Consider the following 14396-nt stretch of genomic DNA (forward strand, 5'->3'; position numbering starts at 1 on the left):
CATGCGTAGACAGATAAGGAATTTCGCTAGAAGGAAAGCGAAAGAATTTCCGCCGGTTTGTGTGGTGGCAATTAATCTCGCTTAACGGTAAAACGTTCTGCCTTGCATCTAGCTACACTTCCCCAAGTGCCGCAATAGTTAGCACTAGGGTTTTATAAATCGACTTTTGAATAATCGAACAATCGACTTTTTGTCGAAAAAAGTCAAAGTCTCTACCACCTTCTCATCATGAGTAGATAGATGAGGAACTCCGCTGGAAGGAAAGCTAGAATTTCCGTCTGTTAATTTCGATCTATGAGAAACATCGCTTAACGGTAAAACGTTCTGCCTTGCATCTGGCCACACTTCCCCAAGTGCCGCAATAGCTAGCACTTGGGTTCTATAAAATCGACTTTCGAATAATCGAACAATCGACTTTTTGTCGAAAAAAGTCGAAGTCGACTATTTGTTCCAAAAAATTCGATAACTCGACTATCGTCTATGAAAAAAGTCGAAAAGTGGACTTTGTAAATAAAAGTCGGAAAATCGAAAAGAGTCGAAAAGACGGAGAGAGTCGAAAAAAGTCGGAAAAAGTCGAAAGAAGTCGAAAAATTCGGAAAAAGTCGAAAATAGTCGAAAAAAGTCGAAAAAAGTAAAAAGTTGAAAATAGTCGAAAAGTCGGAAAAGTCGAAAAGTCGACTATTTATAAAATATTAAAAGTCGAAAAATCGACTTATATTAAATGAAAAAAGTCGAAATGTCGAAAAATCGACTTTTAACTAAATGCAAAAATTCGAAAAGTCGACTTTTCATAAAATGCAAATAGTCAAAATGTCGACTTTTCATCAAATGCAAAAAGTCGAAAAGTCGACTTTTCATAAAATGTAAAAAGTCGAAAAGTCGACTTTTAGTTTCAACTATAGAACCCTAGCTAGCACGAGCAGCAGCGCTTATTTCAGCAAACTAACAACATCATATGACTCTTGAACCAAGCAGGGTTGTCATTCTGTTTGGCATGCTTTGGATTCTCCTTTAGGATCTTCCAACACACGCTACTTTTGATGGATAGTCATCCAGTTTTTTTGTGGGAAATTTCTCCGTAACTGTTGCTAAGGTCAATGATAGTCCTTTACTGTATTGGTTTCTTGCTACCTCACTGAAAGGCCTATTAATGCACTTTGTTTTTGACATTTAGTCGGCTGATATTTGGCCTAATGCTAGGACTAAATACTACCATCCCACTGGGAGCAAACACACCATCAAGCCGCCCATATATAGACTAGTCTATAGTCTAGTCTATAGTCTAGTCTATAGTCTAGTCTATAGTCTAGTCTATAGTCTAGTCTATAGTCTAGTCTATAGTCTAGTCTATAGTCTAGTCTATAGTCTAGTCTATAGTCTAGTCTATAGTCTAGTCTATAGTCTAGTCTATAGTCTAGTCTATAGTCTAGTCTATAGTCTAGTCTATAGTCTAGTCTATAGTCTAGTCTATAGTCTAGTCTATAGTCTAGTCTATAGTCTAGTCTAAAGTCTAGTCTTTAGTCTAGTCTATAGTCTAGTCTATAGTCTAGTCTATAGTCTAGTCTATAGTCTAGTCTATAGTCTAGTCTATAGTCTAGTCTATAGTTAAGATTACAGTCCAGTCTACATATTAGTCTATAGTTTGGTCCACAGTATAGCCTACTAATTGTCTATTTATAATCTCCCTTTTAAATCAATATTAGTCTTTACCGCTGGATTATGTAATATGCCCACTACTTCACCTGCAATTTTCCCATTTAAACAATTACATTAATTAGTCGCGCACTCTCTTTTTCTTACTGCTTTTTATTTACTCACATATATAATATGCCCACTCCTCCCACTTGCTATTTTCCCATTTACTTTAGTTATTTGCGCATTGTCTTTTATTAACTTCTTTTTACTTACTCACATCCATAAGCTTTTGACATTTCTCTTTATGACTTGGTTGTATACATATTAAATTTAGTTCTCGCGCAATTTTCATACGATTCGGTTGGTTCGGAAGATGTGTCTTAGATTAATTATTAATTTATAAAGTAAATAATACAAAATAATTAAATATTTTTACATAAAAATGTTATAAAAGTATAGGTTTATAGTTGTGTAGAAAAGTTACCTTGGAAATATTAGAGGAAATGTGATAAAAAAATGTTTAAATTTTGTTAGAAATTCTGTGCCGGTCGTTGTTTTCTTTTCACCGGGCCGTTCGTAGCGTTTAACAACGTGTGTTAAAGTGTTAGTGAGTAAGTTAAAAAAAAGAAAGCTTAATAAAAGCAGAGCAAATAAAAATGTAAGAAAGAAAAAAAGCTTTTAAAAAATAAAAGGAAATGAAAGAAATTCAAAAATGAGTTGAGTTGTTTATGTTTTTAAGTTCCTGTAATAGCAAATGTTTCCGTTTTATTGTGAGAGTGTATGTGTAATGTTAAAATGAAAATATAAATATTAAGATGTAAAGCAAAGGAAAAAAAGCTATATGTTAAAAAAATGAAAATAAAAAATAAAGAAATATAAAGTATAAGATAAGCATTTTGAGAAAAAGTGTTTGTGTTAAAATTTAAAAAAAATGTGGAATAAAGAAAAATGGAAAATAAATCGGAAAAGATCATTTGCAACGGAAGTCATCAGCAATGTAAGTAGCATTTCATAACAGAATGTTAAAAATTAAAGTTTTCTGGTGTATTTAAAGTAGGGTTCTATAAATCGACTTTCAAATAATCGAACAATCGACTTTTTGTCGAAAAAAGTCGAAGTCAAAATAGTCGACTTCGACTTTTTTCGACAAAAAGTTCCAAAAAAGTCGATAACTCGACTATCGTCTATGAAAAAAGTCGAAAAGTCGACTTTGTAAAAAAAAAGTCGAAAAGTCGACTTTGTAAAAAAAAAGTCGAAAAGTCGACTTTGTAAAAAAAAGTCGAAAAAAGCCGAAAAATCGGAAAAATTCGAAAATAGAAAGAAGTCGAAAAAACTCAAAAAATTGCAACAAATAGAAAAAATATAAATAAAATTTTTTTATTAATAATAATAATATAATGTTAAATGGCAACATTATATATTTACGCTTCTGGCAACTTTATAAATTTTTAACTCTGGTCGGAAAAAGTCGAAAATAGTCGAAAAAGGTCTAAAGTCAGAAAAAGTCGAATAAAGTCGAAAAGCCGAAAAGTCGACTATTTATAAAATATTAAAAGTCGAAAATCGACTTTTAATTAAATGAAAAAAGTCGAAAAATCGACTTTTAACTAAATGCAAAAAGTCGAAAGTCGAAAAGTCGACTTTTCATAAAATGCAAAAAGTCGAAATGTCGACTTTTTATAAAATGCAAAAAGTCGAAAAGTCGACTTTTCATGAAATGCAAAAAGTCGAAATGTCGACATTTCATTAAATGCAAAAAAGTCGAAAAGTCGACTTTTCATGAAATGCAAAAAGTCGAAAAGTCGACTTTTCGTTTCAACTATAGAACCCTAATTTAAAGGGCAAATGGTTTTTAACTTTGCTAAATATATTCACAAGCTGTTTCTTACAGAAAATTCTTTATTACAATCTTTAGAAAAGAAAATTCTTTATTACAATCTTTAGTTTAAAATCTTAACAAATCTTAATTTATTAACAAACTAAATTAAATAAACTTAAAAATAAGATTTTCTTTATAAAATTCATAAAAATTATCTTGTTTTCAAAAACAATTCAAACGTTTCCATATCACTTTTAGCCACTTTACGTACAAAATAATGATTATTACCCTCTACCAAAGATTTTGGCGATATATACATATCCTTTTCGGGATCGTATTGAGCGCGTCCTAACATTTTTAAAAATTCATGACGTTCGCGTAAACGAAACTCTCGTGAGGTTAAAATTTCCGGCTGTTGTAATATCATTTGATGTGACAATTGCATTTCCTGATGCACATAGGCAAAACGTTCGATAAGATCATCAGGTTCTGTGAAATTGAAAAAAAAAGATATTTAAGTTTTTTTTTAATAAATCAAAATAAATTTTACTTACTCAATAGCCATAATCGTGGTTTACTTAAGAGTAAACATTTAATTTCTTCCTTATCGAAACCCATTTCCTCGCGTATACTAAATGTGGCCTGACGTATGTGTTCCATGTTGTAGGTGATTAAACGCGGTAATTTACTGGCTAGAAAGCGAACATCATCACCTCTTAAGGAGAATTCCTTTTGAAAATAGCCCAGTCGTTTATCAATACGCTTAGTGGAGAACATTAACCAAAAGGGATTGAGTGTGAGAATACGTTGGATTTGTATTGCACTAAAACGTTTCGCTTCCATATAATTTACTCTAGTTTGCAGATCATCTAGGTCGACTTTGAATATTAAGGGATTTTTGGTTATAAGATCACGAAAACTTTCGGCAGGCACTCCTTGATCTTTAAGAAAGAGCAGTCGAGGTTTAACATCTTGTTCTAAATTCAATTTTAACACAAATTCTGGCAAACCCTTGCGCCTTTCAATGGCATTTAAGTCTACACCCAATTGTATGAATTGCTGCAGTAATTCCGATTTGTCGACATAAGCCGCTAAGTTGTAGGTGGGTAAAAGTGGTTGTTTGCTTACTTCCGTGGTTAGCTGTGCTTCCGTAGAGTCTTTCTGCCTTTTTAAAGGTTTATTTTTGTGCGGTTCTAAAATTTCTTTTAGCTGCTGCATACTAAGGCCACCCGTCAATTCGGCCAATTCTTTTTGTGCCAATTTCACCTCATCTTTTTCTTCCTCTTTGCCATTGGTGACAGAAGGTAGGACGCTAAATTCTACTCTACGCTGTGGTAGACCTCTTAGATAACGTTTTGGTACATTAGTTATAGTTAAATTGTTAAATTTTGTTAAAATTCTTAAATTTCGTAATGTTAACATGTTGGTTTGTTTACTTTTTATTTACTTTGAGTTTTTTTCCTATTGTAGTTGTATTTGACAGCTAAAACAGCTGTTTGATAGTTTTAAGTGTTGGAAAGTTTTGTGAAAAAAATATAGCGTAGCCAGATGTATGTTTATAAACTTTTATTGCATACTTTTAGGCGTGTATTTAGAAGCGAGAAAACAATGTAGTAACACTAAGAGTTTTTTTATGAACAAAAATTGTTATACAAAAAGGGTTTCAATTAAAAAACCGTTATACTAATACGTTTTCTATATAAAAACTAATCCACTCACAGTTTTTATGATGGAAAAAATGTTATACAAATAATTTTTCTAAAAAACAATTATTCTTGAAATGTATCATAAGAAAAACTAATATACTGACAATTTCAAAAAAAAAAAAGGCAGTTGCAGTAAGAATTTTTTTTAAAGAAAACTTGTTAGACTACTATTGTAGTAAAATATATTCAAACAAAAACTGTTTTACTAACAATTTTCTAAAGAAAAACTCTTAAACAATAAATTTTTCTAAAAGAAAAACTGTTATACTAACAATTTTCTATAGAAAAACTGTTACACAATAAATTGTTTTTGAAGAAAAATTATTATAAACACAATTAAAAAAAAACTGTTATACTAAATATTTTTATAAAACAATCTGTTATATTAACAATTTTTCTAAAGATAAACTGTTATACTAATAACTTTTTAGAGAAAAACTTAAAACAACTGTTATACTAAATATTTTTATAAAACAATCTGTTATATTAACAATTTTTCTAAACATAAACTGTTATACTAATAACTTTTTAGAGAAAAACTTTTAAAATAACAAAATTTCTAAAAACGCTTATACTAACAATTTTCTAGCGAAAAACTGTTATACTAACAATTCTTATACTGTTATACACTCTTTTTTTTTAGAAAATATATGTATTATATTATTCTAATTAAGTCAATTTCATTTTCCCCAAAAACAAAGCCAATAATAATAAATTAGACCAATAACCGTGTAGTAGATAGACATGCATAACTTTAATTACAACTTAACGTTTTTGTGCGTATTTGGTTGATCACAACATTTAAAGTAAATAATATACGGAACACATGCTTGAAGACGCTCATCGAAAAAGTAATTGTCGCCGCAGGTGTATTCCCCCACTTCCATATTATTTTCACATTTAATATAATTGCGGCAATTATTCAAAGAACTGTTAACGAGCATATTACCACGGCTTTCACAACGATTATAATTGCATTTAACATTGATGGGATCCAAACATTCTCCTTGAGCTTCACTGAAAAACTTTCCAGACGGACACTGGTACCAAATGGGTTTTTCATCTTGAGCAAATTCTCCCATAGGCCTGCAAACAAAGTAACCCCGACAAGAACCATCATCGGCTTTTTTCACTATATTCGTAATATTCTTTGGACATAAATTCGCGGCTATTGGATGGGCATAACAGATAACATTCTTCTTTTTATCACAAGATCCCTTTTCTACATTAAAGTACGAAGGTTTGCAACTTTTAATCATTTGTACGCCTTTGGTGCAAATATAGTATTGTGAACAATCATTCTCATTACGAAACGTGGTACCATCCTTTACCAGTTCACAAATATGATTAACATCTTTGCACATAGAATTACGAGGATAAACACACATTTGGTCAGCCTCATCAAAATAGTACTGCCAATCACAACTACTGGCATAAGCTTGACCATTTAGACAATAATAAAAGCCACGACAATTGGTTGGGTCCGCTGCGAATGTATCGTTCCTTTTACCCATACAACGATTATCACATAGTGCAGTGGTATTAAAATTTGCGACACATTTTTCTTGATTCGCATCATATTTCAAATTGCCAGAACAAGTGAAAATTTCACCACTATTGCCATTACAAACCATATACTGTTCACATGATCCGGGAACACGTAATTTTGTGCCGTTTTTGAATAAACGACAGAGTTTTGTGTAGTCTGAGGCATCTGCTGAGATTGTTGTAAATAGATCCACCGCAATTAGGAGTACTATAGAAAGCTGCAATGCTGCAATAGAAAAGCCATAAATTGGGGTTAGTAGAAAGCATCACATAAATATTTGCTAAATAATGGGTTTCTTAATATGAGATTCAAAGAAATATTTTAGACTAGACAATAGACTAGACTGTAGACTATGGTCTAGGCCAAGGACTAGACTAGACAATAGTGTTGACCATAAAATAGACCATAATGTAGACTAGAGACTAAAATTTTGACTAGACTATTGACCTGACTGTAGACTAGACTATAGTTTATAGACTAGACTATATACCAGACTATAGACTAGACCATAGACTAAACTAGAGACTAGACTATAGACTAGACTATAGACTAGACTATAGACTAGACTATAGACTGGACTATAGACTAGACTATAAACTAGACTAGACTATAGACTAGACTAGACTATAGACTAGACTATAGACTAGACTATAGACTAGACTATAGACTAGACTATAGACTAGACTATAGACTAGACTATAGACTAGACTATAGATTAGACTATAGACTAGACTATAGACTAGACTATAGACTAGACTATAGACTAGACTATAGACTAGACTATAGACTAAACTATAGTAACACTATAGTTTAGATTATAGACTAAACTTTAGTAAAGATTATTAAGTGTCTTAAGATTACATTTTAAGATCCTAAAACGCATTATGTATATTAACTTTCGTTGATTCCATTACCATCTGTTTTAACCATTTCATATTGTTTAGGTTGATTGTTTTTTTATTTATTTTTTATATCTTTTAGCACAGACTCTATTAATGTTTTTTTTTTTTTTTTTCTTTTCAATATTATATTATTAATTATAAAACTTTGACAAGCTTGCAAATTATAACATATTTTGACAATTATTAAATTAGAATTTCTTGTAAACATACATATCTACATTTATGTTATCTACAACATGTCACTAGTCTTTAGTTTTCTCGTATTTTTTTTATATATGTCTACCTTTCATTTTCACTATTTCGGCTATAGGTTTTATATGTAGATGCTTTCTTACAGCAATTCATAGAGTAACTAATTGCTCTTAAAAATTGCAGGTACCTTTAAAAGATTTTTCAAATTGAAAATTCTGTGGGGGTCTTATATCTAATCAAAACTTTGCTACCTCAATATATATATATATTTTCCTAGGTTTTGATCTTTTATGTTGTTATTCATTGATAATGTCAAATATATAGATATATATACATATATATGTATACTATATATAGTGTATACATATGTATAGTCATTTGCACTTCATATTGGCTATTAAACAATTGTTTTAAGTTTTCACTAATTGTTTTAATTTGATATGAGTAGGAAGATATCAGTATATGTAGTGTAAAGTGGGAACTATTACTTGAAAACATGAGTGAAAGTGGTATTTCCTTTACACTGACAAAAATATAAATATCAAATACAAATAATAAATAAATAAATATATAAATCTATTTAGTTATTATGATTATTAACAACATACAATTTAGAATCTTTTAAAATCCCATATGGTTTATACAATTAATATGTTTTTTTTTACCAATGTTCCTTTTCTCACAACCACGTCACTGATAACTTCCTTATTTATTCTAGACGTCAGAACAATTTAAAATTTACCATGTTTTTATCTTATATTTCGAAATATATTATTTTAGTATCACCTAGAGATAGTTTAAGTGTGCCATGATAACTGTCACTGTAAATTGTTTAAAATCTCTACTTCTTATTAATTACTTTCACAAATTAGTTTGATATTGAAATATCCAAAAAAAAAAAAAAAAAAACAAAAGACTGAATCAAATTGTTTTGGAATATTTTACTATTCTAGATCATTTTAACTGATCAATTAAAAATTATTATATGTTAAAATTGAGATAATAATAATTGAGATATATGCGTAAAGAAAACTGTTCATAATGCAATTTTCGGATCTTCTTATTTAATACTGCTGTGATATGAGATCAGGAAAAAGTTTTAATGCTCCGCTAGACTACAGACTTTACTATAGACTAAAATATAGACAAGACAAGACAATAGACTAGAATATAGACTAGAATATAGACTAGACTATGGACAAGACTATAGACTAGACTATAGACTAGACCATAGACTAGACTATAGACTAGACCATAGACTAGACTATAGACTAGACTATAGACCAGACTATAGACTAGACTATAGACTAGACTATAGACTAGACTATAGACTAGACTATAGACTAGACTATAGACTAGACTATAGACTAGACTATAGACTAGACTATAGACTAGACTATAGACTAGACTATATAAGAGACTATAAACTAGACTATAGACTAGAGTATAGGCTAGACTATAGACTAGACTATAGACTAGACTATAGACTAGACTATAGACTAGACTATAGACTAGACTATAGACTAGACTATATAAGAGACTATAAACTAGAGTATAGGCTAGACTATAAACTAGCTATAGACTAGACCATGGACTAGGCTATAATTTAGACTATAGACCACACTATAGACTAGACTATAGACTAGACTATAGACTAGACTATAGACTAGACTATTGACTAGACTATAGACTAGACTATTGACTAGACTATAGACTAGACCATAGACTAGACTATAGACTAGACCATAGACTAGAATATAGACTAGAATATAGACTAGAGTATAGACTAAAGAATAAACTAGCTAGACCACAGACTTGGCTATAGATTAGACCATAGACTAGACTATACACTAAACTATAGTTTGGACTATAGACTAGACTGAAGAATAGACCATAGAACGATAAAATCGTGAAGTTGTAGAGATTGCAGAAATTTACCAATTTGTTAATAATAATCAGGCTTTACCATGAGACAATTCATTCCAAAAGCAATCTATTGATTTATGCTCTTTATATTTATATTTATAAGTTATCAAGTATGTTTTTTCCTTTACTTTTAAATCTAAATGCAGAATCTAATCATAAATAGATATTCGCTTTATAAATTGTAACGTCCTATCTAATGGCCCCTTTGTTGTCATGATAGTTGTTACTTTTAATGCGTATGTACATATGTATGTGGAAAGTAATCTTATCGTAGCTAATAAATATTTATCACAAATTTATTTTAAATATTAATTCGGGTCTTAAGTAATAAAATAAATATATTATGTGTATATTTAAAATATCTTTAGTCTTTTGCTAAACTCCCAACAGTTCGGTCCTTAAAATTCAACATGAAAGGTAAATTAAATAATTAAATGAAAAATCCATAATGATAACATAATATTTTTCCTATAAAAGACCCTTTATTAATCTGTCAAGTGGCCTTGGCTCTAATGTGGTCAATACTAACCGTAACTATAGTTGCACAACGTACTACTGACCCTTGTCGCCTGTTTCCAAACAAAACTAAATTGCGTGATCCAGATGATTGTAGTCAAGAAATCATATGTATTGATTTCAAATCAACTCCTGGTATTCAATGTAAGAGCCCCACACCTTTCTACAATAAGGATACATTTCAATGCGTAAAACATTTAACCGATAACAGTACATGCGAAATCGATTGTACGAATAAGAGTCACTCATTTGTAAAAGATCCAAAATCTTGCTATGGCTATTATTATTGTCAAGACGATGATTTGGCTTTATATGGTCACTGTCCACAAAATTATCACTTTGATCAGACTGAGCAGATGTGTATTTATGATTTTAATTCGAGCTGCAGTGTTCAGAATTTGAACTTTTGCGCCATCGTTAAGGCGGGCGTTAAATTTAAAGATGAATCCAATTGCGGAAAATATTTCGTATGTGAAGAAATTAAAAAAAAAGTGATACTTAAAAATGTATTATGTGAGGGCACCAAACCATTTTATTATCCAATTAATGGAACATGTATAAGTGAAAAAATAGAAGGATGTCATCCAGTACCGGAAAATGTCTGCGGCTCAGGAAAAACTTTGAAAAAAAATAAATTCGTCAGTGATGGAGTTACCTGTGCTGGCACTTTCTTTTGTGCTGATTATGGCTCTAAACCGGATCCAAATCCTCAATGGTATAAATGTCCTAATAATTTGTTCTTTAGCGAGGTGGAACAAAAGTGCGTAGATCCACTGAAAGTTGAATGTTATAAAGATCGTTGCGAGGGTAGTAAAAGAACATTTGTGGTCAGTAGTGAAAGTGGTTGTCGTCATTATCTTCGATGTGAAAATGGTGTTCAGAAGGGAAAAGGAAAGTGTGATAATACATTTTTCGACGAAGAACAGGGTATATGTACCACGGAAATAATTAATTATCCTGCTTGTTATCATAAATAATAAGAATAAAGCATATGCATATGTGTTGAAAATTTTGGTTTTTTACTTATAATATTTTTCCTCATTTTTATATTTTGTATGACAAATTTTCGGTGGACCCGCGCCACGCATACACATATGTATAGAATTAAAAAAATAAGTTACAAATTTATTTGTTTTATTTGATATATCGACAAAATCAACTAATAATTAAACTAAACATTAGATTATACATTAGACTATTGACTAGACTACAGACTAGACTATAGATTAGACTATAGATTAGACTATATAATAGACTATGTACTAGACTATAGACTAGACTATAGACTGGACTATAGACTAGATAATAGACTAGACAATAGACTAGACTATAGACTAGACTATAAACTAGAGTATAGACTAGACTATAGACTAGACTATAGACTAGACTATAGACTAGACTATAGACTAGACTATAGACTAGACTATAGACTAGACTATAGACTAGACTATAGACTAGACTATAGACTAGACTATAGACTAGACTATAGACTAGACTATAGACTAGACTATAGAGTAGACTATAGACTAGACTATAGACTAGACTATATACTAGACTATAGACTAGACTATAGACTAGAATATAGACCAGATTATAGACTAGACTATAGACTAGAACTGAACTAGAACTGAACTAGAACTGAACTAGAACTGAACTAGAACTGAACTAGAACTGAACTAGAACTGAACTAGAACTGAACTAGAACTGAACTAGAACTGAACTAGAACTGAACTAGAACTGAACTAGAACTGAACTAGAACTGAACTAGAACTGAACTAGAACTGAACTAGAACTGAACTAGAACTGAACTAGAACTGAACTAGAACTGAACTAGAACTGAACTAGAACTGAACTAGAACTGAACTAGAACAGAACTAGAACTGAATTAGAACTGAACTAGAACTGAACTAGAACTGAACTAGAACTAAATATTCTTTTTAATTTAATTGAATTTATTTAATTTATATATTCATTTCCAAAATATATCTAGCCTATTGGCCATAATTTCTACTTAAAAAATAAAAAAAAAATATTTTATTATTTATTATTTTATTATTATTGATTTTTTATTGGACATTATTTTATTAAAATTTTTTACTCACAAATCGGATATGAAATTTTTGTGTAGACACATGTTTCAGTAACTGGATCGAAATATTTATTATTATCACATAAAACTTCTTTGTGCGTATAGCCATTGATACATTCTAAATAATGCTTACAACCAGGTTTTTCGCTCAATACTTTGCCACTCATATGACCATCACAACGATCTTCATTACATTTAACATAATTTTGATCACGACAGTATTGTGTTTCTTCATCGAAAAATAGATTCCTTTGACATTGACCCCAAGTCGGATTTTTATCAGGATTATAATTCCAAGACCCATCTGTTTCATTTTTCCTAGGCATGCGCTTGCAATAGAAAAAACCACGACAAGTGGCTTGGTCCTTTACGAAAGCATTAAGTATGGCCAATTTTTCATTTCCACATACATAGTCGGGTATCGGATGTTTATAGCAATTGACCTTTGCCTTTTCAGTACAGATTCCTGTACGTGCCTCGTAATAGAGTCCCAAGTTGCAAGTTTTATTTTGAAGATTCCTCTTTGTATCGCATACGAAGAATTTGTGACAATTATTTTCATCCCAAAAACTTACCGATGTTTTAGCCACATTACATATATCAAAGGTTTTGTCACATTTACCATTATCGTAATTACATCTTTGTTCCGTTTGATTAAATATTTGACCCACGGGACAGAAACCTGTCTGACCAATTGTGCCATTTTTGCATTCATGCCATTCCCTACAATTTTTATTATCTGCAATCCATTTATTACTCTTATTTCCACATGCCGGTGTGCAATAACTGTCGGCTTTATTAGCTTTTCCACAATCCATTGTTGACAATAAAATTATTTTATCATCGTTACATTTTTTGGAATAAGGCGTGCTTTTGCCATCTTGACATATTAATGTTTCAGTGCAGGAACTGGGGTTACGCACAATTTCACCATTCTTGAAATAACGACAGACATCTTCGGATAAGGGTACTCGTAGTTCTAGTGTGTAATATTTGGGCAAAAATAGAATTCCTATAAAGAGATTAATCACCACAGGATACGCTGAGGAAGAGTAATAACAAAGGAAACAAAATCAGTCCTAGAGTTTACTAATAAACGTATTTGTTAAAAAGTATTTTGCTTAAAATTGTTTGTACCTTTCATATTTTTTTGTTCTTAAGAAATCCGAATCGAACTATATTTGTAAAACTTTAGGAAATAACTAAATTTGAATGCAAAATGTTTTGGTTTTAAATGAAATATTACTTTGTCTTAAGTTTTAATTAAAGAATGTTAGTTTTGTTATTTTACTATTGATTAAACATTTGATTTGTAACAGTTAAAATAATACCCGACATATTATAAAGCTTTTGACACAGATATATTTTAAATAATAATGCGGTTTGGATCTACCGATCATTGAAATGAATATTCTAAAAGGATTTTCTGGAAATTAAATGGATTGAAAGGCAGGTAATATGTAGATTATAGAGAATAGAGACTCTACAATAAATATACTCTATACACCACAGCTATAGACGTTATTAATACTCTATGGCAGGGTATTTTATAGTTCTACTTGAACTATGTTTGTGTGTCAGTTTTTTTATTTCTGCTTTATCAATATTGTGAACAAATTTGACATTACCTATTACCTATTTAAAATTAAAAAAAAAACAAAAAAATATATAATGTTTTGTCGAATCTTGCTGATAAAATTTTACTTATCATACAAAATTCTAATTAAATCCGCTTAATATTCATTCAATATTAATTGCAAGGCCCTCCTGGGGGTAAAACTTGTAAGGCAGGAGTAAAAAATGATGAACAGAACAAAACTGAAACCGTAGTAAAACAGAACTAACTAGATTAGAACAAGAATAAAACTAGAATAGAACAAGAGTAGAACTAGAATAGAACTAGAATAACACTAGAACAAACCTAGAACATAACTAGAACAGAACAAGAGCAAACTTAGAACAGAACTAGAACAGAAGTAGAACAGAACTAGAACAGAACTAGAACAGAACTAGAACAGAACTAGAACAGAACTAGAACAGAACTAGAACAGAACTAGAACAG

General features: G+C 30.6%; 5 protein-coding genes across 9 annotated transcripts in view; 2 read left to right on the forward strand and 3 right to left on the reverse strand.

The window, feature by feature from the left end:
- Positions 1 to 1902: 1902 nt before the first annotated feature.
- Positions 1903 to 14396, forward strand: part of LOC111683379 (signal transducer and activator of transcription B-like) — a 158485-nt gene continuing 145991 nt past the window's right edge. Inside the window, exons 1-2 of one of the 5 annotated variants that reach the window (XM_046952783.1) lie at positions 1903 to 2293; positions 2387 to 2632. The gene's annotated coding sequence lies outside the window, so the exon portion shown is untranslated. Of the gene's footprint in view, positions 2633 to 14396 lie in introns of all 5 variants that reach the window. The other 4 variants (XM_046952784.1, XM_046952782.1, XM_046952785.1 and 1 more) reach the window with 4 other exon arrangements.
- Positions 3538 to 4901, reverse strand: LOC111685172 (transcription termination factor 3, mitochondrial). The gene is made up of 2 exons (XM_023447414.2): positions 4009 to 4901; positions 3538 to 3943 (listed from the first exon to the last, which is right to left on the reverse strand). Exons 1-2 carry the CDS (start codon positions 4874 to 4876, stop codon positions 3666 to 3668), a joined length of 1146 nt encoding a protein of 381 aa, XP_023303182.2. The 5' UTR covers positions 4877 to 4901; the 3' UTR covers positions 3538 to 3665.
- LOC111685175 (peritrophin-44) lies at positions 5895 to 7949 on the reverse strand. The gene is made up of 2 exons (XM_023447416.2): positions 7895 to 7949; positions 5895 to 6934 (listed from the first exon to the last, which is right to left on the reverse strand). The coding sequence occupies exons 1-2, from the start codon at positions 7899 to 7901 to the stop codon at positions 5919 to 5921; spliced, it is 1023 nt and encodes a 340-aa protein (XP_023303184.2). The 5' UTR covers positions 7902 to 7949; the 3' UTR covers positions 5895 to 5918.
- On the forward strand, positions 10107 to 11254 carry LOC111688893 (peritrophin-44-like). The gene is made up of 2 exons (XM_023451393.2): positions 10107 to 10146; positions 10207 to 11254. Exons 1-2 carry the CDS (start codon positions 10140 to 10142, stop codon positions 11220 to 11222), a joined length of 1023 nt encoding a protein of 340 aa, XP_023307161.2. The 5' UTR covers positions 10107 to 10139; the 3' UTR covers positions 11223 to 11254.
- Positions 12333 to 13547, reverse strand: LOC111688895 (peritrophin-48-like). The gene is made up of 2 exons (XM_023451394.2): positions 13472 to 13547; positions 12333 to 13376 (listed from the first exon to the last, which is right to left on the reverse strand). Exons 1-2 carry the CDS (start codon positions 13476 to 13478, stop codon positions 12340 to 12342), a joined length of 1044 nt encoding a protein of 347 aa, XP_023307162.2. The 5' UTR covers positions 13479 to 13547; the 3' UTR covers positions 12333 to 12339.

Source organism: Lucilia cuprina, chromosome 5 (genome assembly GCF_022045245.1).
Source record: "Lucilia cuprina isolate Lc7/37 chromosome 5, ASM2204524v1, whole genome shotgun sequence".
In the NCBI taxonomy this organism is placed as follows: Eukaryota; Metazoa; Arthropoda; class Insecta; order Diptera; family Calliphoridae; genus Lucilia; species Lucilia cuprina.